At 37.8% G+C, this 27,515-nt stretch overlaps 2 protein-coding genes and 1 pseudogene across 2 annotated transcripts; all 3 read right to left on the bottom strand.

The window, feature by feature from the left end:
• Nucleotides 1-8,140: 8,140 nt before the first annotated feature.
• Nucleotides 8,141-9,218, bottom strand: LOC147477889 (uncharacterized; annotated as a pseudogene).
• Nucleotides 9,219-18,429: 9,211 nt separating this feature from the next.
• Nucleotides 18,430-20,676, bottom strand: LOC147477890 (uncharacterized). Its single transcript, XM_086586110.1, has 4 exons — nucleotides 20,138-20,676; nucleotides 19,710-20,091; nucleotides 19,391-19,539; nucleotides 18,430-18,970 (listed from the first exon to the last, which is right to left on the bottom strand). The coding sequence occupies exons 1-4, from the start codon at nucleotides 20,674-20,676 to the stop codon at nucleotides 18,430-18,432; spliced, it is 1,611 nt and encodes a 536-aa protein (XP_086442236.1).
• Nucleotides 20,677-24,547: 3,871 nt separating this feature from the next.
• Nucleotides 24,548-27,365, bottom strand: LOC147477891 (protein FATTY ACID EXPORT 1, chloroplastic-like). The gene is made up of 6 exons (XM_086583640.1): nucleotides 27,049-27,365; nucleotides 26,215-26,458; nucleotides 25,477-25,644; nucleotides 25,223-25,269; nucleotides 25,090-25,130; nucleotides 24,548-24,991 (listed from the first exon to the last, which is right to left on the bottom strand). The coding sequence occupies exons 1-6, from the start codon at nucleotides 27,154-27,156 to the stop codon at nucleotides 24,898-24,900; spliced, it is 702 nt and encodes a 233-aa protein (XP_086439766.1). The 5' UTR covers nucleotides 27,157-27,365; the 3' UTR covers nucleotides 24,548-24,897.
• Between the last annotated feature and the right edge of the window lie 150 nt (nucleotides 27,366-27,515).

Consider the following 27,515-nt stretch of genomic DNA (forward strand, 5'->3'; position numbering starts at 1 on the left):
GTTCATTCATGAGCTCAGATGCAAGACCGATGCTAGAGTGCACACATTTGTCTTTAATGAAACCGTATTGTTCCTTGGAGACCAGCTTATGCATGTGTTCATTGAGTCTAAGCTGTAACACCTTTGAAATGATTTTCATAAGGAAATTACTCATGCAAATTGGTCGATAGTGCTTTAATTGCTTGGCATCCTTGCTCTTAGGGATAAGAGTGATAAAGTTTGCATTGAGTCCCCCTGGAATAGTAACATCGTTCAAGAACGATTGTACAGCAAAACATACATCGTACCTAATAATGCTCCAGCAATGATGATAGAAATGGCCCTGGAAGCCATCGGGCCCAGAAGCACTATCCGATTTCATGAGGAAAACTGCCCTTTCTATCTCCAAGAAGTCAGGAATCCTTGTCAGCATCAAGTTGTCATCGGTAGTGAGCACTTGAGGAATCAAATCCAGGAGTTGCTCATCTTTGTGTAATTGTACGGCTTGGAACTTGTGCCGGTAGTGATCCACCACATGTTCTTTGATGCTATCTTGTGTGGTAAGGAGGGCCCCATTGTCATTAGTGAGTTCAGAAATAAGTGCAGCTCCCACTCACATCTTGTGGATGGTATGAAAATACGTAGTGTTCCGATCGTCTTTTTCATCAAAATTGAGTCTGCTTTTCTGCCTCCAAAAGGAAGCCTTGTTTTGAAGAGCTATCTCCAACTCCAATTCCTTATTCATCACTTCATTCACCAAAGAGTCATCCTCTATGTTCAAATCTGAGAGTGTCTGTGCATTAAGCAAATCTAATTCTACTTTCTTCACATTAACTTCAACATGGCCATAGACTTCATAATTCCATCTCTTGAGTTCCTTCTTAAGATTCTGTAGTTTCTTGATAACTTTGAAAAGAGGAGCTCCTACCACTGGCTACTGCCAACTATTCCTTACAAGGTCCATGAAGGATTGATGCTCAATCCAACACTTGTTAAATCTGAAAGGAATGTTTTTGGGTTTTGGAATTAAGGAGTATGTTCCACATAAGGGTGAATGGTTAGATCCAACTCTACAAAGGACCCTATACTTCCAACCATCATACTTGTGAATCCAAGCATGATTATAGAAGGCTCTATCAATCCTGCTACACATTCGTTTCTTCCCGAACTGATTATTGCTCCAAGTAAACTCATTCCCTTCGAAACTGCTCTTCATGAGACTGCATTGGCTAACACAGTAAAAAAAGTCTTCCATTGATGTGTTGTTAGGCCTTCTACCACTTTTTTTTTTCTGAGCATCTTAACACAGCATTAAAATCTCCAATTGCAAGCCAGGGAAGAGCGGTGGTTGTAGTGCTAAGTTCCCTCCATAGTCTTCTTCTAATGCTAATAAGACTACTAGCATGAATGACAGTAATGACAGAGTTATTAACTAGAACTGTGACCTGTTGTTCAGATGAGTGAAGCTTCTGAACAGTGATACCCTTCGAGAGAGAATCCATATATTACCAAGTCTTATGTCAGAGTCATTATGCGTAATGGCTTCTTCAAAATATTCCAAACCATTTTGTTTGAGAGCAAAAGTGTCGGGCTTGATCAAAGGCTCAGCAAGACACAAAATATCTGGTCTATGAGATTTGACAAAATCTCTTAGTCTTTCTACTGCTTTTTCCTTCCTAGCACCCCTAATATTCCAAAAGATAACTCTCATTGAGAAATTCATTTAAATCTTGCTGGAGTGTTTCTAGCCCTGGGTGGAAGAGGGATGGGAACCATCTCTTCCCTGTTGGGCTTACCTCTTCTTTTTTCTTCGACCACCCTCCCCGCCATTTTTCCTCTTCAGTTTGATCAGCCCAAATCGGGGAGTTCAGCAAGCATTCAGCTTCGAGGAGAGCAATATTTTTTGTAGGAAAACTTAGTGTATTTGCATCCCCTTCCTGCTCAGAAAGAGAGGTAGATGAAATAGCAATGTCGTTCTCCGCATGGTTACCAAATCTGATAACTCTTGATGGGCTACCTAACAAAATTGCCACTGGAGTGTCATGGGCAGCCATAAGAGAACTAGCAACATTTTTCTCCTCCACAGTTCAGATAGTTGTAACCCCTTGCTAACCCCTGTTTCTATCGGTTCCTCGACAAAGATCGAAGAAAGCTTCTCCATTTGCAGTTTGTAGAAAGTCCTTCAACTTGTCGGAATCCTAAAGCATTTTTTCGACATTAGTGGGCAAGGCAAGACTATGGGCTTACCGAGTTGTTATTAACAACACCTCATATGGTTCATCTATGGCAATAGATTCCACAATTTTCTCAACTGTTTCAGTAGCGACAACTTCAATTGATCCCAAATTAGCTTCCTTTTGTGTTGGGGCTACATCAACTATCTCTGTTATGCTGGCTCCAGTAACTCTTCCTTGATCTTTGTCAACAAGCACCGGTTCAGAGTCATCGGAAAGCACTTGAAACCTGTTCGTGCCCATTTCCACCTGAGTTGGCATTGTCTTTTGGACCCATGCGGCTTTAGAGCTTTCTGTTGCATTTGTATCCTTTTGCTTGTTTCTATTCCTCCGATTCTTTCATCCTCCATGGGCTGGTGGTGGGGTGTTATCTACCATCACTTCGTTGTTCTTCTCATTATTTGTCATCACACCTTTAAGTTTCTTACACTGGGTAACGAGGTGACCAATAATTTTACAATGGTTGCACATCTTGGGAAGTTTCCCTATCTCGACATTCTGCCATAACTCATTGTTGAGTGATTTGACATGAATTTGATCCGGAATTGGCTTTGAGAGGTCAATGTCGACGAGGACCCTTGCATAGTATCCATATTCTCTCTTAATTGTTTTTTCATCAACTTGCATTGGACCGCCAAGGCCTTTCGCAATGGACATTAGCACTTCTGGATCCCAGTATTCTTGCCCCAAACCTGGAAAACGAACCCAAACAAGAGCATGAGTTTGTTTTTGGCTGTCGGGATTGAAATTTGGTGTCCATGGGGAGAGCCGAAGAGGAGTATTGTTGAAATTCCATGAGCCACCAGCCCACACTCTATTAAGATCTTCAGCTTTTGAGAAACGAATGAACAAGTACCCCTTCCCTCTTTGGAGTAATAATCGGTCTCCTTGGGTTTCGGAGGACATGAGCAATTTCCTTGATTTGATCAATTGAGACTTTGTTTAGATCAGTTCTACCAATAAGACAGAACTTGCAGTAATCCAGCCCCCTTTCAAAGGCTTTTTGTGGAATCCTAACTGATGGGTAGTCACCTACCATTTCCACCTCCGGGAGGTTGTGAATTTCAAAGAGAGGGATTGCACCTTCTTTTGCAGCATCAGCATAAGACTTGAAGATTGGAGGGTCGGCCACTCCAACTGCAGTGTTCACCCTTAATTCCTCAGAGTAAGTTGGTGTATCAGCCGCCACTGATTTGCTTACCCTTGTTGGATTTTCAAACTCATAGAGATTCATTATTGTTTATTTTCTTTTCTGAACTCTCACTGTCAACAATGAAGGATTTTACCAGAAAAAGAAAGCAAACATGTAGTCTCTCTGAACTCAGGCGTGAGGATTTTACCAAAGAGATTGATCGATAGTGTAAGTTTAATTGAGAAGAAAAAGGTACTGTAACTTGGTTTAAAGTACTGTAGCTTAGTTTGATTTCTTTTCTGAACTCACACTGTTAAACAGTGTAGGATTTTACCAGAAAAGGAAAGCAATATCTAGATCTCTGAACTCAGACTTGAGGATTTTACCAAAGAGATTGATCTATATTGAGAAATTGATTGAGAAGAGAATGAGTTTCATTACCTGTTTGGGGAGTTTTTGGAGGGAAGACAGAGATAAGAATTCTCACCAACTAAATTTTGCTATTAGCGGTAAACATTGATGCACTGGAACAATGAATTAGAATAGGCTTAAGTAACCCCCAGTCGCCCACTCAAGGTCCCCATGAACAATGAATTAGCTGCCCCTTCTACATGTAGTCGGTTCCAATAGCTACACTGTATCTCTTGACCATGCACCCCACAACAATTATGTAAACACACCATGAATGATGGAACACAATGCATTTATTGAGATTAGAACGCTAGGATTCAATTGCACTTGCAAAGGAGCCTTAAGAATAGGGCTTCGGGGCATAATTGGATCAAGTGCCTAATCTCACAATGACATAGAGCTCTATTGAACATTTGAACCTATGTAATCCGTAACAGTATTAATGAAAAAAATAGTAATCAATCTCATTCATGCTAGAACCTATGTAAAAACCCGCCAACCCAATCACTACATTCCATTTCCCAATCAAACCCACTGCATATTTCATCATAAATTTCCACATAATATCAAATTAAGCTCAATGTAATTAAAAAATCATTTCTAAACCAATCCGAAAAATACGAATTGCCCACCATAAATCTTCATATAAAGTACAAACTAGCTCAATATATCATATATAAAGACAATTGCCGGGACTTGTCTAATAGTATTTTGTCAATGAGATTTAATTCAAATAAATACTAGACTCTTGATTGTGTTACTGCATATGCCAACTGTTTGTTCGCTTGGTTTTATTTTACTTTTCTCAGTTTTTGTTGATATGATGTTCGTTTAATGGCAAAGATGCGAAGTTGGGTGAATCTGCTAAAGAAGCTCTTTGTTTCAGAGGCAAAGGCTACTCCTGAAAAGGTGAGAGTACATACCACTTTCTTCTGTTCTTATATTATGTCAAAATAAATTCAAATACATAATGCCTAAATCTGGACACATAATGGAAAGAGGAGGCGGATTATTGGAAGGCTTAAGTGGAAACGTGTACCCGCCCTTGATTGTTCATCACTAGTTAAGGACAGGAGTTTAGTTGAAGCAGAAAAAGAACATAGCATAAAAACAACATAGCATGTTAGATATTTCTTAACATGAATTCTAAGATCGTGAACTACATAATAATCACATGTAGAATTAATCAAAAACAATTTAAATGTTATCTCCAGACATCCTGATGTAGAGAGCTTGTCGATCCTGCTGTTTGATGTTGTTATTGATTGAATGCTTTAATCGCCAGAAAATAAATATGTTTCTCTCTCCTTGCCTACAAATTTTAATGTGTTGAATTTTGTGAAGTGAAGTTTTTCTGATGAACAAAAGCTTTTACTTATAGGTGGAAAGAGGACCGATTATACCAATTAGGATTTCCTTAATTTCAACCGTACATCAAGGCAGAAGATATTGCACAATCTTGTACAAGATAGAAACCAATATTTAGCATATATCCTAAAATATTGGATTTCCTATAATGACCATATTTCGGGGAAGGAAAGAAAATATAAATTCCTTACAGTCCCCCACTTGGTCGATAGGAAAATCTATCAGTGATTTCATTTTAGGAATCATAAGGCGCGCATTATATGCTAAACACTTCTTTAGTTGGTTATCATAAGTGTCGTGGCTAATTCGGTTGTCAATGGAAGTCATGGCGTGCACACATTATTTTGTAACATGCTTACTTCCATGTACTATGTCATTTACAACTTTCATAGTTAGACCGTAATAGGAGATTTACGTAATGGTCTCATAATGTTTTTATTTAAAGACTATTTCTGTTATCATTCATCCAATCGTAAATGTGTGCACAATGGAAAACAGAAATAGCAGATGTAGAATTGCTTTAAGAGCTCAATAAATGTCAAATACAAGTACAGAAATAAAAGCAGAAAATGTTAACTAAGAACTATCTTCAAGACCCATGCTTTCAGTATGTCCCTGAAATGTCTTTGGAGGTAGTCCTTTTCGTGAATAATATGCGACCATGTAATTTAATGCATTATAGACTCAATGACAATTTTCTTTAATTTAACATCTTGCTTCAGTGATAGATATTTAAGGTCCATGTGTTTGGCTCCCTTAGATATCTTGTCATGCTTGGAGAAGAAGGTTGCAGCTTCATTGTCAAAATAGAGTGTTAATGGCTTAGAGATGAAACTCAAAGCGTCGAATTGAGAGACAAAATTGTGAACCATGTTCCCTAAATTGTAGCCTCATAACATGCCACGTATTCAGCCATCATGGTGGATGTGTAAAGCAACTCAGATTTCTGGCTTTTCCATGATATTGCACCTCCACATAAGAGATACACATAGCTAAGAGTACAAAGTCTAGTGTTAGGACATCCAGCAAAATCTGAATCTGAATAACCAATCACCTGTAGGTGATTTGATTTTTTGTATGTGAGCATATAATTTCTTGTTCCCTTGAGGTATTGCAGCACTTTCTTTGCAGCTTTCCAATGAGCAATTCTTGGGTTACTTTGAAATCTACCCAGCATGCCAACAACATGACTAATGTCAGGTCTTGTACAGACATGTGCATACATCAAACTCCCTACAAGAGAAGCATAAGGATATTTTTCCATTTCTTTACGTTCCAAAGGGTTCTGTGGACACTGCTCAAGATCAAGCTTGTCTCCTTTATGCAGTGGAATAGGGCTAGAGGAACATGTCATCATGCCAAATCGCTCTAGAACTTTGTCAATATATGCTTTCTGAGACAATCCCAAAATACCAAGTGACCTATCACGAAATATTTCTATTCCTATCACATAAGAAGCCTCACCCATATCTTTCATTTCAAAGTTCTCAAAGAGATAATCCTTTGTAGCATGTAATAAACCAAGGTCGCTACTAGCCAGTAATATGTCATCAACATACAGAACCAAAAATATAAACTTACTCCCACTGATCTTGAGATATATGCAAGGGTCAACTATGTTTTCTTTGAAATCAAATTGCATAATGATTTCATGAAACTTTAGATACCACTGCCTCGAAGCTTGTTTCAGTCCATATATTGATTTCTTAAGTTTGCAGACCATGTCTTCCTGACCTTCAATTTTGAAGCCTTCAGGTTGATTCATGTAGACTTCTTCGTCTAAGTTTCCATTAAGAAAGGCGGTTTTCACATCCATTTGATGTAACTCGAGGTCATAGTGAGCTACTAATGCCATGATGATTCTAAGAGAATCCTTCCTGGACTTGGTAAAGCATGTAATCATTGGAAATAGCGGATCTCTTTTCTCTTTGAGACCTTCTTAATGTTGGTTCCTCTGGTGCTTCATCCATGTGTTGGTTGGCGATAATATCATTATGGAGTTGTTGATCATTTATTGGGTTTTCCTCATTGTGAAAAGGTTCAACAACGGGAGGGTTTCCAATATCTTTTGGAATAGAGGGAAAAATAATAGGTACCCTTATTTCCTGAATGATCACATCTTGAGTTTTATTACTCCCACTAATTTCGCCATTCTCAAAGAATTTGGCATTATTGGTTTCAACAATTCTCGTACTATGGTTAGGACAGTAGAACCTAAATCCTTTGGACTTTTCTGGGTAACCTATAAAATAACCACTAATCGTTTTAAAGTCCAATTTCTTTTCATGTGGATTGTAGATTCTAGCCTCAGCTGGACAACCCCATACTTGGAGATGTCTTAAACTAGGTTTCCATCCTTTCCATAGTTCAAAAGGTGTTTTTGGAACTACCTTACTGGGAACCCTGTTCAAGATATAAACAGCTGTGCATAGAGCATCCATCCACAAGGATATAGGTAAGTTAGCATGACTCATCATGGATCTAACCATTTCCATATATGTACGATTTCTCCTTTTAGCTACACCATTCTGCCATCGGGAACCAGGCGTTGTGTATTGGGCAACAATTCCAAGCTATTGGAGTAGTTTTGCAAAAGGTCCGGGGATGTTGTCTGTTTTAGATCATACCTTCCATAAAACTCACCACCCTCTATCGGACCTTATGATTTTCACTTTTACGTCTAGTTGCCGTTCGACTTGATGAATGAACACTTGTACAACATCTGGACTGAGATTTGTCATGCAACAAGTATAGATAATGATAGCGTGAGTAATCATCAATAAAGGTAATAAAATACTTTTCTCTCCCAAAGGTTGGAACATCAAAAGGTCCGCAAATATCTATATGAATTATTCCAAGAAGCTGGGTACTTCTTGTGGCTCCTTTCTTTGTGTGTTTTGTTGTTTTTCCTTTAATACAATCCACACATACTTTAATATTAGTAAAATTTAGCTCCGGAAGGACACCATCTTTTACTAATTGTTTGATTCTTTCACTGGATATGTGACCCAGTCTTTTATGCCACAAGAAATAAGTCATTTGAAGATGACTCTCGTTTTGTTTCCTTATAATGCAGGGTAAGATGGGTTTCAACAATTTGATTATCAAGATGAAACTTGTATAGACCTTCAATCAAAATTCCAGAACCAATTCGACTAGAATTTTTGAATAAGCTGAAAATACCATTTCCTACTTCAAACGAATAAACTTTATCAAGTGCACTTACTGAAACCAAATTACAGGAAATAGACGGAACATAAAGAGTTTGACATAAGTCTAACTGATAACCGCTATTTAAAACAAGACGAAAGGTTCCAATAGCTTCAACTGGAGCTTTGTCTTTATTTCCCATGAAGAGGAAGTTCTCGCTTGGGTTTGTGGTTTGGATCGTAAAGAATCCCTGTATTGAGTTGGAAACATGAACATTAGCACCGGTGTCAATCCACCAAGTATCAGAAGAAGCATAAGTAAGATTTGATTCGAAATAACTTATGAAACCCATGGGGTTACCTTTCTTTTCGAACCATTCTTTGCGTTTAGTGCAGTCTGCCTGAAAGTGTCCAGGTTTTTTGCAAAATTTGCATACATCTTCCTTCTTTGTCTTCTTGGGGTTTTAATTAGCCTCATTAGATCTGGGTGGTGCCCTTTTATGGCCTGAATTATGCTTTCTCCCAGCTTTGTGTCCAGCTCTATGAACGAGATGAGCTACTTTAATACCTTGTTGATTTAGCCTGGCCTCCTCTTGAACTAGTTTGTTAGCCAATTCATTCATTGTCCACTTGTTCGTAATAGTGTTGTAATGAATTTGGAAAAGCCCGTACTGAGGAGGTAAACTATTCAGGATAAATTGGACGAGAAAAGCCTCATCCACGATAGTCCCAAATTCTTTAGTTTTCTTTGCAAGGTTGGTCATCTCAATGACATGCTCATGCATTGAGCGAATGCCATCAAACTTCATGGTTGTAAGATCGCCATTAGTTTCCCAACAAAGGGATTTTGTCTGCAGTCTTAAACCTATCTTGAATGGACTGCATGTAGTCCTTAGCATTCTCAGATTTAGGAAGGGATGTTTTGATGTTGGTAGCAATAGTCATTAGCGAAAAACATAATGCTTAATGCAATGGGACCCTCCCAAGTATTAAGGAGATTCTTTTCCTCAGCAGTACTTTCTGCAGTAAGTAGAGGTGGCTTATCATTAAGAAGAGTCATATCCAGTTCAAGTACCCCCAATGTGAACTCAACTTGCTCTTTCCATTCTAAGAAGTTGGTTCCATTGAGCTTAGTGACAGAGGTAGCATGCGAATTTAGATTGGTAGGTATGATAACTGCAAATAGAGATACAATAAGGCTTTGAATTAAAACAACACATGTATGAATATATACGACATAAAATTTAGGTGCTCGTGTGGGTAGTCACCATAATTTCTACACATTATACCATCTAAGGTCGTCATATTCAAGGTGATAAAAAATTGAGTGATGTTTCTCCTAATTAAGATCTATGGATATCTTTGGTCTACGTGCGAACAAAACACTTATTAATTATTGTTTGGACGTATGAATATAATCCGCCTGTGGGCGATTAAAAACTTCATGCGTTTGAACAATATGTAGTTTAAACATCATGATGGTACTAGTAGGGCCAAAACCAGTATTTAATAGTTAGGGTCACTGTGGTGAAACCTAACCGTACTCCAAAAAAAATAAAATAAAAAATGAACAAGATGAGGAGTATGAGTCAACTTAGACCATTCTATATGCCAACTTAGATGATCTACTTTAACAGCTTGACCATTTTAAGCACCTGAAGTTCTATTTCTGTGAACAAACAACAAACAGAGACTGTCTTTTAAGTTTCAATTAGGTAGTATATATGTACGCAACTCATTTGTGATGGATACCATTCGCTTAAAATTTGTAATGTGGCATCAAAGAGTTACCAACTCCATTACAATTGCGGCTCCACAGCAATGACTCAACAAAATTTGAAGCATGACTGTAGGTTTTTTGTTTGCACATTTCTAATTATTCTGGTAACATAAAAGGCATAATTGTGATGTTCGAACTTCTAAATGGGACATAGTTCACTACGTCAAAAAGAATTATATAATTAAGCTAGTCGATTGACAGATGGAATATCCAGACGATGCCTTAGCCTTCTTACCCATGCCAAATAAATACATCATCCCATGCCAAATAAATACATGATGTGAACGAAAAAGCTATTTGTTATCATTGCAAATCCATGAAGGTGAATAAGACCAACACAGTAGATATAACAAATATATTTAACTATTATATTGATTTCTCACGATCAAACAGTCGTGCATTAATTAAAATTGCGGAATAAATTAAACATAAAACATTTATGCAAACCATAATAGTTGGTTCGATAAATTGCTACAAAACAGAGTAATCCTAACAAATGGGCTATCATGTGTTCTAAAACAAAGCTCTGATACCACATGTTAGATATTTCTTAACATGAATCCTAAGATTGTGAACTATATAATAATCACATGTAAGATTAATCAAAAACAATTTAAGTGTTACCTCCAGACATCCTGATGCAGAGAGCTTGTCGATCCTGCTGTTTGATGTTGTTATTGATTGAATGCTTTAATCGCCAGAAAATAGATCTGTTTCTCTCTCCTTGCCTACAAATCTTAATGTGTTGAATTTTGTGAAGTGAAGTTTTTGTGATGAACAAAAGATTTTATTTATAGGTGGAGAGAGGACCGATTCTACCAATTAGGATTTCCTTAATTTCAGCCGTACATCAAGGCAGAGGATATTGCCCAATTTTGTGCAAGATAGAAACCAATATTTAGCATATATCCTAAAATATTGGATTTCCTATAATGACCATATTTAGGGGAAGGAAAGAAAATATAAATTCCTTACATAGCAAGCATGCATTAACTGTTGCTATTGCAACGGCAGGTGCTGCTGAAGCTGCTTTGGCATCTGCTCAAGCTACCGTTGAGGTTGTTCGTCTCACTAGCACCCCGATGGTGTATCCTACATGTAAGAGAGGAAGCAGAGAATCCGCTGCTATAAAAATTCGAACCTCCTTTAGGGGATATCTGGTGAGACACTTGAGCCTGTTCTTTAACTTGAGAATTCACTTGCCCTGTTTTAGTCCCCCAATTAATTGCCTAACAATGTTCAATTAGTTACAAAAAATCAGTATGAAAAACTCAACATCATAATTTCCTGGTTGCCTAATGAAGTGTGGATGCAACTATTAGATTTATTTTTTTGAAAAATAAAATTTTGGGGTTAGAACAAACCCCTTTGTTATATTGTAAATAGTTAAACCATTACAAAGCCTCCCGAGAGTAGATCATTAAAAGGAGGAACACAAAGACACAACAATAACGATAGGCTTCAAGCCTAACACACTTAAGCTAACACATTGACCAACATTCGACAACTATTAGAATTATTCTAGTATTCTACATCCTATTAAAAGCATGGTGCGAGCTCATCTGAAAAACCAACCTAACAGGCAAGGAAAGCATTACGAAGCGTTGAAAGGATTTGGTGAGACTTCAAGCTATGGTTCGAGGCCAAAGCGGTGAGGTGCCAAGTGATCAGCACACTCAATGGATTACAGACCCTTGTAAAAATTCAATCGCAACATCGTGGAACAAGAGAAGGCATGAAGGATAAGCAGGTTGATCAAGAACTTCAATGAGTTAGGCGAGAATAGAAAAAAGGGTAGGTTATTGACAAAAGAAAGAAAACTTCAATGACCATGAATTTTTTTTTTATCTCATTACAATCATCTGATTTTATACTCATCATTACACACCTAATCAGTTAGTTACAAGTTTGGTATAAAGGAAGCTTCGATTGTAACTTCCTTCTTTGGCATTGTCGAAGTCAATAACCGATTACGGTTCCTTGCTCTCCAAGCTTTCTTCAATCAGTCTATTACTCTAATAGTTATGTGGTGTCGGGGATGAACACACTTCCTTCTATAGTAAATTACCACCTCTTTTCTAATTAACATTTCCCCCTTGATCTGAAAACTTGAGAAACAAAAAAAATATAACGCCTTCGACTCTGTCTAACCTTTTGTTCAAACTTTTAGCTTGGGAAGCCGAAAGTAAAGAGTCACACAGGCTTGGTTGATACGTTGCCACTGACCCAAGGAAGAGATCGATGTCTTACTGTTAGAATATATCAGTATTAGAATATGTCAGTATTATAATATGTCCAATATGGAAAGTCCCATGTTTCTTCTATAAGTGTGGACATCCATATCTAGTAGTTTCTATTATTATGTTTTAGGTTAGTATAAGTATGTAACTCTGGGTAGAGAACAATCTCTCTCAGACTCCCTCAACCTCTTTAACCCTAATAAATCTCTAGTCTTCTTTGGTCTTATTCTTGGTTTCTCTAATATATCAATGTTACAACTCTCCTAGCATCACCACTAACATAGAATTTAACATGGTATCGGAGCGAGGTTCAGTGGTATGCTAGGAGAGGAAACCCTCACCAAGAAAAAAAAATCAAAATCAGTTTGTTTTAATTTTCAGTATAGTATTCAAGTCAAGTTTCAAGAAGAAGAAGGATTTCTCACAAGAAGAAGTTCTTATATCTCAATTCAAGTTTCAATTTTTTTTTCTCTGGCGGTTTACTGTTCACCGGCACTGTTCACGGTTACTGTTCACTAACGCTGTTCATAGTTACTATTCACGATACTGTTCATCGTCATGTTAAAGTAAGTTTTTGAGATTTCGCTAGTGTTTAAAGTTTGTTTGAAGAATGCTAGGAGAGAGATCGAAGTTTCTCGATTATTGGTTTCTTAGTATTGTTTAAGCTTCAGCAATTGGTATTGATGCCGTCTTCTGTCTCAGTTTCTAGAACATGATCAAGTTGTTTGTTTGAAGTATTATAGGGGCACATGACCTCTATCTCACGAGGAATTATTCTTTCCATTTTCCCATTGTTCGAAGTTCGCTTGATCATAAAAAGGCGCGACCCACCCTCCACCCTCTATCGTGAGTTGTGTTTGATGCGAGTTCTATTAGAATTTTTTTTGTGAATTAGAGTATGAAGTATTATTTTTTGAAGTGGGCATTGGTTGGTTGTATAAGTTGGTATTTAGTTTTCGGTTTCAAGTTCAAGTCGGAATAGACAAGCCTTTGTATGTTTCAATGAGACTTGTATATTCCACTTGAGAGGGGAATAAGGAGATATGAAGACATTGGTAGTATATGAAGGAAGGAGAATATGGAGCGTATGAGGAAGAGTACTCATGTCTCCATATTCCAACAAGCCTTGACCGAACTCTTCATGACAAGGCAATCCACTATTCAGTCTTGATTATGACATCCCACTCTGCGATCTTGATGTATTCGTGTAGCTTGATCAAGCCTAAACTGCAAGTATGTTTGTGTAGCGATCAAGCCTCAACTGCGACATTATGTTTGGTGCTTGATCAAGCCTCAACTGCAAGTATGTTTTAGGTAGCGATCAAGCCTCAAGCTGCCGCATTATTATGTTTTTGGGTAGCGATCAAGCCTCAACTATGCGAATGTTTCGTGAGTACCCATAATAGTATTTTGTTGACATTAACAGTGATATTGATAGTAGCAGCCAAGAAGCGCACATCAAGTCACTGTTATTGTTTTCAATTTATATTATGACAGCCATAACAACGAATGAAGTGAGTAGTAGCCAAGCAAAGACGCCACTCACTGGTGGTGTTATGATTTCGGATTTGTGGAGAGGTACACCTTCAGTATTCAGGTTAGGTCATTGCCTACACCGACAGTTTCAGCTCCAGAACGTCTCAACAGTTGTTCGAGTTCTTCAACTGAAGACAGTTCTATGCGAAAGGGGAGCAGTATTCTTATCTTTTGTTTTTTGTAATCCAAGTTGTAATTTGCATAGTTTGCGTAATTACAGCTTGAGAGGGAGTGTTAGAATATATCAGTATTAGAATATGTCAGTATTATAATATGTCCAATATGGAAAGTCCCATGTTTCTATAAGTGTGGACATCCATATCTAGTAGTTTCTATTATTATGTTTTAGGTTAGTATAAGTATGTAACTCTGGGTAGAGAACAATCTCTCTCAGACTCTCTCAACCTCTTTAACCCTAATAAATCTCTAGTCTTCTTTGGCCTTATTCTTGATTTCTCTAATATATCAATGTTACAACTCTCCTAGCATCACCACTAACATAGAATTTAACACTTATTTTTGAGCAGGCATAATGGGTTGATCAGAAGAGAACACGTAAAAGAATACTCCTTCAGCAATCGGGTAAATGACCTCATCTGAAAATCCTTACTCCAGATTAATTAATTATGTTCTCAAAAGATTTAGCGACTTTTCGTTCTGCAGGATAGTTGGAATTCTAAGATATCCAAAGAATGTGAAGCCAACGGAGTAAATGGGAGATTGAATTACTGGTCGGAAGAAAGTGGGGAAGCCCAAGAACGGAAATGCAGAATTTCTATCAATTCTAACTTGTTAGTAACTTCAAGCCCAGTGCAGAGAAATGTACAGGGGAGAACGGAACATAGACTAGAGAGTTAAAGCACAATGATCTTTTGGCAGGGCGTAGCTCTCCAATATCTACCCCAAGGAGGTCATTTAATTATGTGTGCCTGCCTCAATCACTTTATGATCACTAAGGATTCCTCTATACTACCTTCACAGTTTCCTACAAATAATTTTTCGTGACAGCTCGATACACACGTCGTTGATTATGCATTAGAATGCACACAAGCTGAAACCTGGACGATGAGAATTGTGTGCATTGGCTGTCACAATAAATTGCCTCCTTGTTGTGTACACTTAATAAACACAATGAAAAACACACTTGCTAGGACACACCTTCTATTTCCCATTAGTTCACTTTTTTCACTCAATGATTTGATAGGGGGTTTTGCGGGTGTCACATTCTAAACTTTCTTTGCAGGGAAAAAGACTGTAAAGATTGGTTATTCGAAATATTTTTTCCTTCTTGAGAATGAGCGAAGAGAATCCAGTGACCGATCCTGCTTTGGTGCAAAACCTGCCTGTAAAACGGAAACGGGGCGTCCTCGGAAGGACGAAAATCTGAGGCGTGTAGAAAAATCTCCTGTTGTAACTCCTAAACCTGACACAGCAAAGAAAAACCCTCCCAAGAATATAAGTTCAACCTCAAATGGAGATTATGCGATGGTGGGTCAGGCAGTTTCTGGTGTCCTTGATGGATCATTTGAAGCTGGATATCTCATCACGGTTAAGGTTGGTGATACCAATACTTTTCTGAGGGGCGTTGTTTTTGAGCCAGGGTTTGTGGTTCCTATTTCCGAGGCAAATGACGTGGCATCAAATGTTAAGATGATCAAAAGAAATGAAATTCCTGTGGACCTATCAGGTCATCATTTGCATGGTTCTGCCTCAACAATATGATCAAAAGACTGAACAAGTAGTGAAGGTTCCTGAGTCTCTTCCATTGAAGGCAGTGGCATCTGTAGACCAGGTATCTAAAGTTGCAGAATTATCTTCCTCTCCAGTTCAGTCTAGTCCCACTATGTCGTCAAAGGGGGCTCCATTTGACATGAACCAAATTCCTCAGGCTTTGCGGCAAGCAGTGAGTAGAATTGTACACTCTCCTCACATACACCATGGAGAACAGGCAAATGAGGGCAGTCAGGTGATTCAACTTCCTTCTCAGTCATTAGATGCATTGCCAAAAGACAAGACGCAAACACCCCTCAAAGGAGGACATGATAACCTCAACCAAGCTGAATTGTTGCAGGGTAGCGGAATATCATGTTTAAAAGGAGCAGCCAATGGAGATGAAACTAAAGATTTGAAGCTAGAACTCACGCCTGGGACATCCATTGAGATTTTTCCGGACAATGGGACCATTGCTACAGTCTCTGAGGCTCCAGGTTGCAGGGCTAGAACAGAGAACAGATGGGACATTGAATGGCCAACCTGTTTACCTCAACGGCAGCCATGTAGATGCTGAATACATTCTATGGCAGCTGAAATTAAGGACAAAGGTGTTGAAGATAAGCAGAGCTCTGTTGCCACTGGATCCCAACACGTGACCACTCAACTGATTGCTGAAATTAGCAAGATGTGGGAAGAAGATCATGTCATGTCGGACTTGAGAAACACGCTAGAGGATTCAATTTAGTTGTATATTTACTTGATTGAATTATAAAGAGATTACAATTGTTTTTATAGAGGTTACAAAAAATAGAAACAAAACAATCGGTGGCTTGAGAAACACGGGGCTGGTCATCTAGCTACTTGGAAATCCCGAAGGCTGGTTACCGGTCGCTCTATACAAACTTTATCTGAGCGCAGGCCGTGCTCTATACATGAAAATCAATATACAGCTTTCTACACTCCCCCGCAAGTTGGTACATAGATGTCAATCATGCCCAACTTGTCAACTGAGCTGTCAAACACCTTGTGGGATACACCTTTGGTAAGAACATCAGCTAATTGCTCGTCTAAGATTACGAACGAAAAACGAATAACCTTCCTGTCAAGATTTTCTTTAATAAAATGACGATCAACCTCCACATGCTTTGTTCAATCATGCTGAATTGGGTTATGTGCAATTTGAATGGCAACTTGATTATCACAATGTAAATTCATAGGCTTTTGAAGCTAGAATCCCAATTCCATCAAGACAGTACGGATCCATAACAATTCACATACTCCCTATGCCAGACCTCAAAATACAGCTTATGCACTCGATCTGGCAACAACTTTCTGCTTCTTACTACGCCAAGTTACAAGATTTCCACCGACAAAAGTGAAATATCCTAATGTAGAACGCCTATCAATTTTATCACCAGCCCAATCTGCATCTATGTATCCGACAATATCCAATACATCATACTTTCCAAACAGTAAACCTTTGTCAAGTGCATTCTTCAAATACTTCAAGATACGAGAGACTGCATCCATATGTTCTTTACTAAGACAATGCATAAACTGACTAACCACAATCACTGCATAAGCAATATCAGGTATAGTATGAGAGAGATAAATTAACCTTCCTACAAGACGCTGATACCTTCTTTTATCAGTAGGAACTTGATCAGGATGAATTGCGAATCCATGATTCATCTCAATGGGTGTCTCCATTGGTTTGCAATCCAACATTCCTGTTTCAGCAAGCAAATCTAGGACATACTTCCTCTGTGAGAGTGAAATCCCTTTTTTAGACCTTGTAACTTCAATACCCAGAAAATACTTTAGTTGTCCTAGATCCTTCATTTCAAATTCTTTTGACAAATACTTCTGCAATTCATTTATTTCCTTCGGATCATCCCCTGTAACGATCATGCCATCAACATACACAATTAGAGCTGTAATCTTACCATCCTTGTGTTTGATATACAAGGTATGGTCAGAATTGCTCTGTTTGTACCCAAAACCTCTCATTGACTGTGTAAGTCTTCCAAACCAAGCTCTTGGAGACTGTTTCAGGCCATATAAAGCCTTCTTCAGTTTACACACCTTCCCAACATCTTTGGGATGGTTCTTCACACCTGGAGGCATATCCATGTATACTTCTTCCTCCAAATTCCCATTTAGGAATGCATTCTTCACATCAAGCCGGGTGCAAGGGCCAATCTTTATTTTCGCAGTTTAAATTAAAATTTGATTTGTATTGATTTTTTTGCCACAGGTGCGAAAGTCTCCTCATAATCAATTCCATAACGCTGTGTGTATCCCTTAGCAACCAATCTCGCCTTATATCTATTAATAGTTCCATCTGCATTAAGCTTCACAGTAAACACCCAGTGGCATCCAACAATCTTCATTCCAATAGGCATATCAACTACCTCACATGTTACATTCTTTTGAAGGGCTTCCAATTCTTCATTCATTGCTTTCTTCCATTTTGGATCTTTCAAAGCATCCTGCACATTACTAGGAATAGATACAGTAGATAATTGATTTATGACAAGTGCATGTGACTCAGAAAGGCTATGGTTAGACATAGAGTTAGCTATAGGATATTTGGCATTGGCTTTGATGTCTGGTTCATATTGTTTCTTAGGAACTCCCTTACTAGCTCTTTGTGATTGTCTAGGTTTAAGACTTTCTAACCCAACAGATTCATTAACGGTTATAGGAGGTACCTGAGGTGGATCATGCCGTCGAGATCTTCGATTATTGATGTAGAAGGGGAAATGTAGGGTACTACCGTTTCATATACATCCCGCTTTCGTGTGCTTTCTGTTTTGGATACATCCGGATCATGTGCTTCTGTCTCTACTGCTACAGGATCAATTTCTGCTTCAGGAACTTCAAATCATTCCTCCAAGTGTTCTAATTCCCCAAAGACATCAGGATTCCCTTCACCGTCACTCTCCCCCTGAAGGGAAGACTGGAAAACTCTCCCTGAGTAATACGGGTCGGATTCATGGAATGAGACATCAAGAGATATATGCATCTTGTCAGTAATGTGATTATAACACCTATACCATTTCTGAAACTCTACATAACCCACAAAAATACACTTCTTCATACGAGGATTAAGTTTACTTCGTTCTGGTTGTGGGATATGGACATAAGCTGTACATTCAAACACCCGAGGCTCCAAGTTAGGCATAGATGGGATGGACAAAAGTGTATGGAGTTTCTGATAAGGATTCTGGAACTCAATTACCCGTGAGAGAGTACGGTTTATAACATAGGCTGCCGATTTCACTACTTCACCCCAATAGGATCGAGGTACATTCATGCCAAACAAGCAAGTACGAACAACTTCCAACAACTGCCTATTCTTCCGTTCTACTAAACCATTTTGTTGAAGTACCAGAATTGGAGGTTTGATGACAAATTTCAATTGACTGGAAAAATTCAGACATGAGGCCATTCACAAATTCGCCACCATTATCAGACTGAAAGACCCTGATAGATTTTTGATACTGTGTCGCCACCATTTTGTAAAAAACAGTAAACATCCCATATACATCACTTATGTGTTTCGGTAATGACACCCAAGTCATGCGAGTGCAATCATCAATAAAGGTCACATAATAACGAACTCCAGAAAAGAAGAAACTTTGGCAGGACCCCAAACATCAGAGTGAATTTTCATAAAAGGAACAGGACATCTATTAATACTTGGTGAATAAGAAATATGGTGGCTCTTGGCCAGTTCACAAATGTCATAATGAAACTCAGAATCACTAACAACTGAAAATAACTGAGGTTGCAACCTCTTAAGATAACTAAACGAAAGATGACCTAACCTACGATGTCATAACCACACAACTTCTTTTGCATTCTCGATCCTATTGACCTGATTAGCTTGCCCCAAAGAATTCTTTTGTTTCTCTCCAGTTTCTGTCAAATCCAGATAGTACAGTTTCCCCCTTCTAACACCATAACCAAGGACTTGTCGAGTCAGAAAGTCCTGAAAAACACAAAAGGATGGATAGAACGTCACAGTACATGCAAGTGCTAGAATGATTTGACAAACAGACAATAGGTTATAAGCAAGGGATGGAACAACTAAGACAGATTCAAGAGTGAGGGTTTTAGATAACATAATAGAACCTTCTCCGCTAACCGGAGTTAGAGTACCATCTGCAGTAGATCAGCGGTTTGAGGTGACACTCTAAGACTTTCCACAAGATTAGGGTCATTTGGCATATGGTCAGATGCACCTGAATCAATTATCCATGCACTATTCGAAATAACCTTATCATTCATACCTGATTGAGTTACATTAGCCGAAACATGGTCTGGATGTCCATGGATAGCATTAGCAATGGCATCCTTGCTTATATTCTTTCGTGGTCTCTTTGCGAAGTCCCACCAATCAGGGTAGCCAATCACTTTATAACATCTCTCCTTGCTATGACCCAATTCTCCACAAACACTGCACTTTTTATCTGCATAAGGATTGGATTTACCTTTAGGGTGGCATGAAGGACCAGAGAAATCGGGTGGAGTACGTATTGGTCTTGCCATGAACAGCCAAGACAGAGGATTTAGTGGATACAAAGTACCCCATAGCCTGTTTCTCCGATTGCACCTTGCGAATGTAAGCATAGCTTTGCTCCAAGGAAAATTTAGGCTCCTTGCGAAGAATCTCTCCACGCACCTGATCATACTCCGAATCCAGTCCACGCAAAAACATATGAACCCGCAATCTGGACATTGTGGACGTCTCATGAACTATAGCTGTAACATTGCTATTCTGGGATGTCACCCTTTCATCAATCTCCTGGAACATGGCCACCAATTCGTTGTAATAGGAAAGAATAAGTCTCCCATTCTGCTTCGCTTCAAAGCACTTCATATTCAATTCAAAAATTCGAGTTTCATCAGAGTCATCATAGAAGGTCTTCTCCACAGCCTCCCAAATGTCTCTTGCAGTAGGAAGACGAATATATCGATTCATAAGAGAAATCTCCATAGAATCAATAAGCCAACTTTTCACCTTTTCATTATCTGTTGCCCAAACTTCATATTCGGGCGAATTCATATCCGGTTCAACCTTTGTGCCAGTCAAAAAACCAATCTTTCCCCTTGCTCCAATACGCATCCGCATGAGAGGAGCCCATATGGTATAGTTGGACTCATCTAATGAAAGTGTTTTTGGGAACGCAGAGTGGTCTTGTGGGGGTGTAGTGGTGATGAATGACGTTTGAAAAATTATTGTCAGATTCAGCCATTGTAGGAAAAAAATGAAAAATTTGGGTTTGAGATTTAGGTTTTAGAAAAATTTTGGGTTTGAGATTCAAGGATTCAAGGATTCAAGGTTGTAATACGCAGCGGATTTCAATGGTTTGGCTCTGATACCATGTAGAACTAGAGAATTCAATTCAATTTAGTTGTATATTTACTTAATTGAATTCTAAAGAGATTACAATTGTTTTTATAGAGGTTACAAAAAATAGAAACAAAACAATCGGTGGCTTGAGAAACACGGGGCGCGGGTCGTGCTCTGTTTGTGCTGGAGGCGAGCACGGGTCGCGCTCTAGCTACCGGAAATCCTGAAGGCCTGAGGTGCGGTCGCTTCTATACAAAGCTTTATCGAAGCAGGTCGTCTCTATACATGAAAATCAATATACAGCTTTCTACATGTATAACCAGAGGATTCAATTCAATTCAGTTGTATATTTACTTGATTTAATTCTAAATAGATTACAATTGTTTTTATAGAGGTTACAAAAAATAAAAATAAAACAATCGGTGGCTTGAGAAACACGGGGCACGGGTCGCACTCTGTTTGTGCTGGAGACGAGCGTAGGTCACGCTCTATACATGTATGCTAGCAGAAAACCAACCGTGAAAAGGCAATGAAGTATTTTTATATGGTAGTGGTGTATGGCTTGGAGAAAATAATGCTACAGTGATGGTAGTGATGGTGTATGGCCATCGGATAGAGTTCACAAGATCATGACATGTGTCCTAGATGATTTGAATTCCAATTTTGTCTTCGATAAAGTCACAGGGTATTTATGTAATTATACTTAGAAAAGGGCATTAGAGTCTTTTCATTTGTCGATGTGTTGTGGTCTTAGGGGGGGGGGGGGTAAACCTCTAGATGAAAGAACTAGGGGGGTAAAGCTAAACCTCTAGATTAAAAAACTGGGGAGATAAAGCTAATTGGCCTGAAAACTATTAAAAGAGCAATGAAGTCTTTTTACTTGCATTGACCAAAAAAATAACAGTTGATTTAGATGTGATGTGATCTTGGAGGAGGAGGAGGGAGAGGGAGTAAACCTATAGATGAAATAAATGGGGGAAGAGCTAAAACTAGAAAAATGTACTTTTTATTTTTATTTTTTTATTCACATTTGATGCTTCTCTCTCTCTCTCACCTGCACAAGCCACACACACATCACAACATGCATAAAGCTTGTCACTCCGCATAGGGATAATCACAGCTGTTTTTGTGTTGATAATTTATACACTTCGGTGCTTATTTCTGTAGCAATATTGCATACGTGCTAGAGCATAATGCTAATGTCATCGACGAGCTTTCCCTTTGTTTTAGACTATCAATGCTAATGTCCATTAGTCAGTTAGATCTCTGTCCTTACAAACTTTAATATCGAAACCGCCCACTGTTTCCTACACTAATTCTTCTCTCCTCTCTTTTTCAGAGTCCGAGCTTCATTTTTTTATGTATTTCTTCACATTCAATAAGTTGGGTACAAATTGTTAGGTAACATAAAAAAAATGGTAAGTAGTTGATATGTTCAATTATAGCGATTGACCAGGGTTTAAAACGCTAAAAAGATATCTAGTTAGAGGGTTTTCTAAACAACATGGAAGTAACGTTTGGCGAGGTTGATCTTGAGCCCATAAAACTAACATACCAATAGAAACCGAAAACTTTAGAAATGAACAGATTTTTTCCGGTAAGGTTAACAAATAACAATTCTGAATAGAAGTAATATTTTGTATGATGATTTCCATTATGTTTAAAACTCAAGATCGCCTCACAAACAATCATGATCGAAATCCAAAATAAGCGCTACGCCAGCGGACCAATAAAGACCGGTGTCTGTCACTCCAAACCATGACACCACATGCAAACCAAATGAAACATCAATTTTCGACAACAATGAGATCGACAACTCTGAGCTGATGCAGATACTGATGGTGTTAAATACGATAGCTCAAAGTGCCAAGAACACAATAATTGTATCGTAAAAGTGAAACTTGATCTTGCTCAAGCGAACAGAGATGCAGACAATGCTCGATTAAATGTGGAATGACCGATTCACAATAACCAAAGTACAACAAGCGGGTATTTAGCGAATCTATTGCAAATATTTATTCTCGCAAAGTATATGATGACAAAACTTCATTTTTCGCCGCCAGAAAAACTCAAAAAGAACAAACTCACTTTGATAAATACCGACACAAACTCTTCACATGACTAGTCGTATAGAAGCGAGAAAAGAAAGTAACCCTAGTTGGTCCAACTCTCAGTTTTTCCTTTTTCTTTTCGTTTTTTTTCCTTCTTCCAAAGTATATAAGCTTGAATGTTGAGTTATGAGGGACGGATTAGCAGCCACCTTCAACTTTTTGGTGGTGGGTTTCCTCCGATGCCACAACATAGGTATAGAAACATAACATTGCAAACCTTGCCATTCATTGGAAAGTGAGTTCATATAAATGAGCAGATGTTTTAACTCAAGCAATTTTGGCGAACAAAAACATTACAAAAGAATATAGGCGCACCTTATAACAACATAAAACCACGACGGAAAGACTTTCTTTGTGCGCAACCCGCATTGATATCAGGCAACATTCAAAGCAAAGAAAATCGCTTATTGACGAGTAAAAAATAATTTATAACAGCGATCACTTACCAAAGAGTAATTTTGAAGATGTTTCCAGAAAAATGCTGCAGAGAGTACTGCAAAGTCAAGAAAAAGAGATGAGTTCTATTGCTGTATATAGAATAAGAAACAAAGATAAGCACATAAAGGAATTAAGGTGTTGTTCTAAACATCTAACTGTATTCTAATATGAGCCATTTTAAATGGTACTATTGAGTTCAAAATGTACTTTTTATTTTTATTTTTTTATTCACATTTGATGCTTCTCTCTCTCTCTCACCTGCACAAGCCACACACACATCACAACATGCATAAAGCTTGTCACTCCGTACAGGATAATCACAGCTGTTTTTGTGTTGATAATTTATACACTTCTGGTGCTTATTTCCTGTAGCAATATTGCATACGTACTAGAGCATAATGCTAATGTCATCGACAGGCTTTCCCTTTGTTTTAGACTATCAATGCTAATGTCCATTAGTCAGTTAGATCTCTGTCCTTACAAACTTTAATATCGAAACCGCCCACCTGTTTCCTACACGAATTCTTCTCTCCTCTCTTTTTACAGAGTCCGAGCTTCATTTTTTTTATGTATTTCTTCACATTCAATAAGTTGGGTACAAATTGTTAGGTAACATAAAAAAAATGGTAAGTAGTTGATATGTTCAGTATAGCGATTGACCAGGGTTTAAAACGCTTAAAAAAGATATCTAGTTAGAGGGTTTTCTAAACAACATGGAAGTAACGTTTGGCGAGGTTGATCTTGAGCCCATAAAAACTAACATACCAATAGAAACTGAAAACTTTAGAAATGAACAGATTTTTCTGGTAAGGTTAACAAATAACAATTCTGAATAGAAGTAATATTTTGTATGATGATTTCCATTATGTTTAAAACTCAAGATCGCCCTCACAAACAATCATGATCGAAATCCAAAATAAGCGCTACGTCAACAGACCAATAAAGACTGGTGTCTGTCACTCCAAACCATGACACCACATGCAAACCAAATGAAACATCCAATTTTCCTGACAACAATGAGATCGACAACTACAGAGCTGATGCAGATACAGTGGTGTTAAATACGATAGCTCAAAGTGCCAAGAACACAATAATTGTATCGTAAAAGTGAAACTTGATACTGCTCAACTGAACAGAGATGCAGACAATGCTCTGATTAAATGTGGACGCTGCTGATTCACAATAACCAAAGTACAACAAGCGGGTATTTAGCGAATCTATTGCAAATATTTATTCTCGCAGTATATGATGACAAAACTTCATTTTTCGCTCAGCAGAAAACTCAAAAAGAACAAACTCACTGCATAAATACTGACACAAACTCTTCACATGACTAGTCGTATAGAACAGAAAGAAAGTAACCCTAGTTGGTCCAACTCTCAGTTTTTCCTTTTTTCTTTCGTCTTTTTTCCTTCTTCCAAAGTATATAAGCTTGAATGTTGAGTTATGAGGACGGATTAGCAGCCACCTTCAACTTTTTTGGTGGTGGGTTTCCTCCAGATGCCACAACATAGGTATAGAAACATAACATTGCAGCACTGCCATTCATTGGAAAGTGAGTTCATATAAATGAGCAGATGTTTTAACTCAAGCAATTTTGGCGAACAAAAAACATTACAAAAGAATATAGGCGTACCTTATAACAACATAAAACCCTGACGGAAAGACTTTCTTTGTCTGCAACCACGATTGATATCAGGCAACATTCAAAGCAAAGAAAATAAACTTATTGACGAAAGTAAAAATAATTTATAACAGCGATCACTTACCAAAGAGTAATTTTGAAGATGTTTCCAGAAAAATGCTGCAGAGAGTACTGCAAAGTCAAGAAAAAGAGATGAGTTCTATTGCTGTATATAGAATAAGAAACAAAGATAAGCACATAAAGGAATTAAGGTGTTGTTCTAAACATCTAACTGTATTCTAATATGAGCCATTTTAAATGGTACTATTGAGTTCAAAAAATGGACTAAAAGGTCTTCAGTAACATTCAAATACTAAAGTCCACTAGATTTTTAAGTACCTGCTTGGCCCAACATGAATGGAAAGCTGGATTTCCCATCCTTCCAAACCTTTAAGCTGGATATGCTCAGTGCCAGTAAACCACCTCCAAAAAGCATGCCAATGCCAAGAGTTGTGAGATTTCTGGACAATATAGAGCCAACAAGTCCTCCACTCAAAACAAGCCCACCTATGAAAGAACAAAACCCAATGTTTAAAGGAAACACCAAAGCTATTACAATATATGCTTTAGCAGCACAAATAAGTTATAGTTGATGAAGCACAGAAATTACAATTTCTGTAAGTCAATTAGATTAGAAAATCAGGGTATAAGGTATCCAGGGGCCTTCTCTTTTCTCTTGGCTAATTTGAACTTTTGCTACTAAAGAATTTGCATCTGTATGTTGGGGTTTTGACCCTCTTTTCTTCCTTTTTCTTTGATAAGATACAATTTTCTATTGGATAAGAAATCATAAAAATACCACATCAACAAAGTAAGCTTCATTTAACCAAGCAAGAATATATGCAGTACAATAATATAGTGACACTGAGATGAACAAACACTCCAACATCAGGACTACTTGAACATATGCCTCTTTTGATGTCTTAACAAAGATTTAGGTTACAAGTAAAAAGCTAACAGAAAAATTGCTCAAAGAATACACCATATTTCATGATCGATTCTCCAATTTTGATTGTCCTGAAAAGCATTCACTTGACATCTGCTAGGAATTTAAAAATTACAAAGAAGAGAACTAACCAAAGGGGATCCCTAAACAGAAATCATGGATCTTTGCTGTCCTATTGTGAGATGCAACACCTTGTTCAGGTCCATTCTCGTCCATCCCTAGATTTTCAGCAACAGGTTTTTCATTAACAGGGTATGATTTAGCTGCCCCTTCTACATGTAATTTTGAAGCATCAGTTCCATATCTCAAAGTGGTATCTGCTCCCGAGGTGGGAGATTGTGTGTCACTCCCGTCAAGGCGCATACAAACTGAAAACTGAAAAAAAGAAAAAAGAAAAAAGGAAAATAAAAGAAAAGTAGTTCCTAAATATAAATAAAATCTTTATAACATGTTGATTAATGAAAAGACAAGAGTTGCATTTTCAAATTACAAGTGCATAAAGTCTTTCTTTCCTCTCTCGCTCTCTCTTAACATTCCTCTTTTGTTTAAAGTAAATAACTTTGTCGTCCATCCTAGTTCTTCATTTTGAGCTCAAAATAGATATTCAAGTACTAAGCAACATATGATAACGGAGCGTGGATTTCAAATATGTTTCATCATCACTACCGATTCACAAAGTAATACATTCTTCACAGAGCTCTATCCAACATTTGAGCCTACGTAATCCTTAATAGTAATCAATTTCCCAATCACACCCACTGCTTATTTCATCATTAAGCTCAATATAATAAAATATTCATTTATGTACTAATGCTTTATAACCTTAAATCTTCCAAAATTGAATCTTTCCTCAACCAATCCCAAAAAAAAAACCAATTGCCCGCCATAAATCTTCATATAAAGTACAAACTAGCTCAATATATTAAATAAAAAGCTTGAAACTATAAAATAAAAGAAGCCCATACCTTAAAACGACATGGTACAGTAACCAATGAAGATTTTCCAAGACGGACTCTTTTCTCTTTATTGAGTGAAGAAAAACATGAAATTTGAGATAGTGTTGTAGTTGCCATGTTGTGGGTGTAAATAAATGGGGTGCGTTTAACGAGAAATGTGAAGAAAAGAAGAAGAAGAAGAAGTAGTTTTCAACTTTTGATCAACCGTCTATTGAGGTTCGGTAGTTTGACTTAGCTATCATGGTCAAAGTCCAAATGGTCAACATACTATAAAATGTCGAGATGTAATTGTCGGTCATTACCCATTTAATTGCATGTTGCGATGTAGAAGAAAATTATAAGGGTATTAGTTGCTACATTTATGAGACTTTTACTTGATCGAATTGAAAGAGTCCTTATAATATATACTACCAAATGTGCACGTGGGCGTCAAATTGATTCAGTACTACACCAGTTGTTTTTCCAAGATTTTGTCC

This window comes from Coptis chinensis, chromosome 9, assembly GCF_015680905.1.
Source record: "Coptis chinensis isolate HL-2020 chromosome 9, ASM1568090v1, whole genome shotgun sequence".
NCBI lineage: Eukaryota > Viridiplantae > Streptophyta > Magnoliopsida > Ranunculales > Ranunculaceae > Coptis > Coptis chinensis.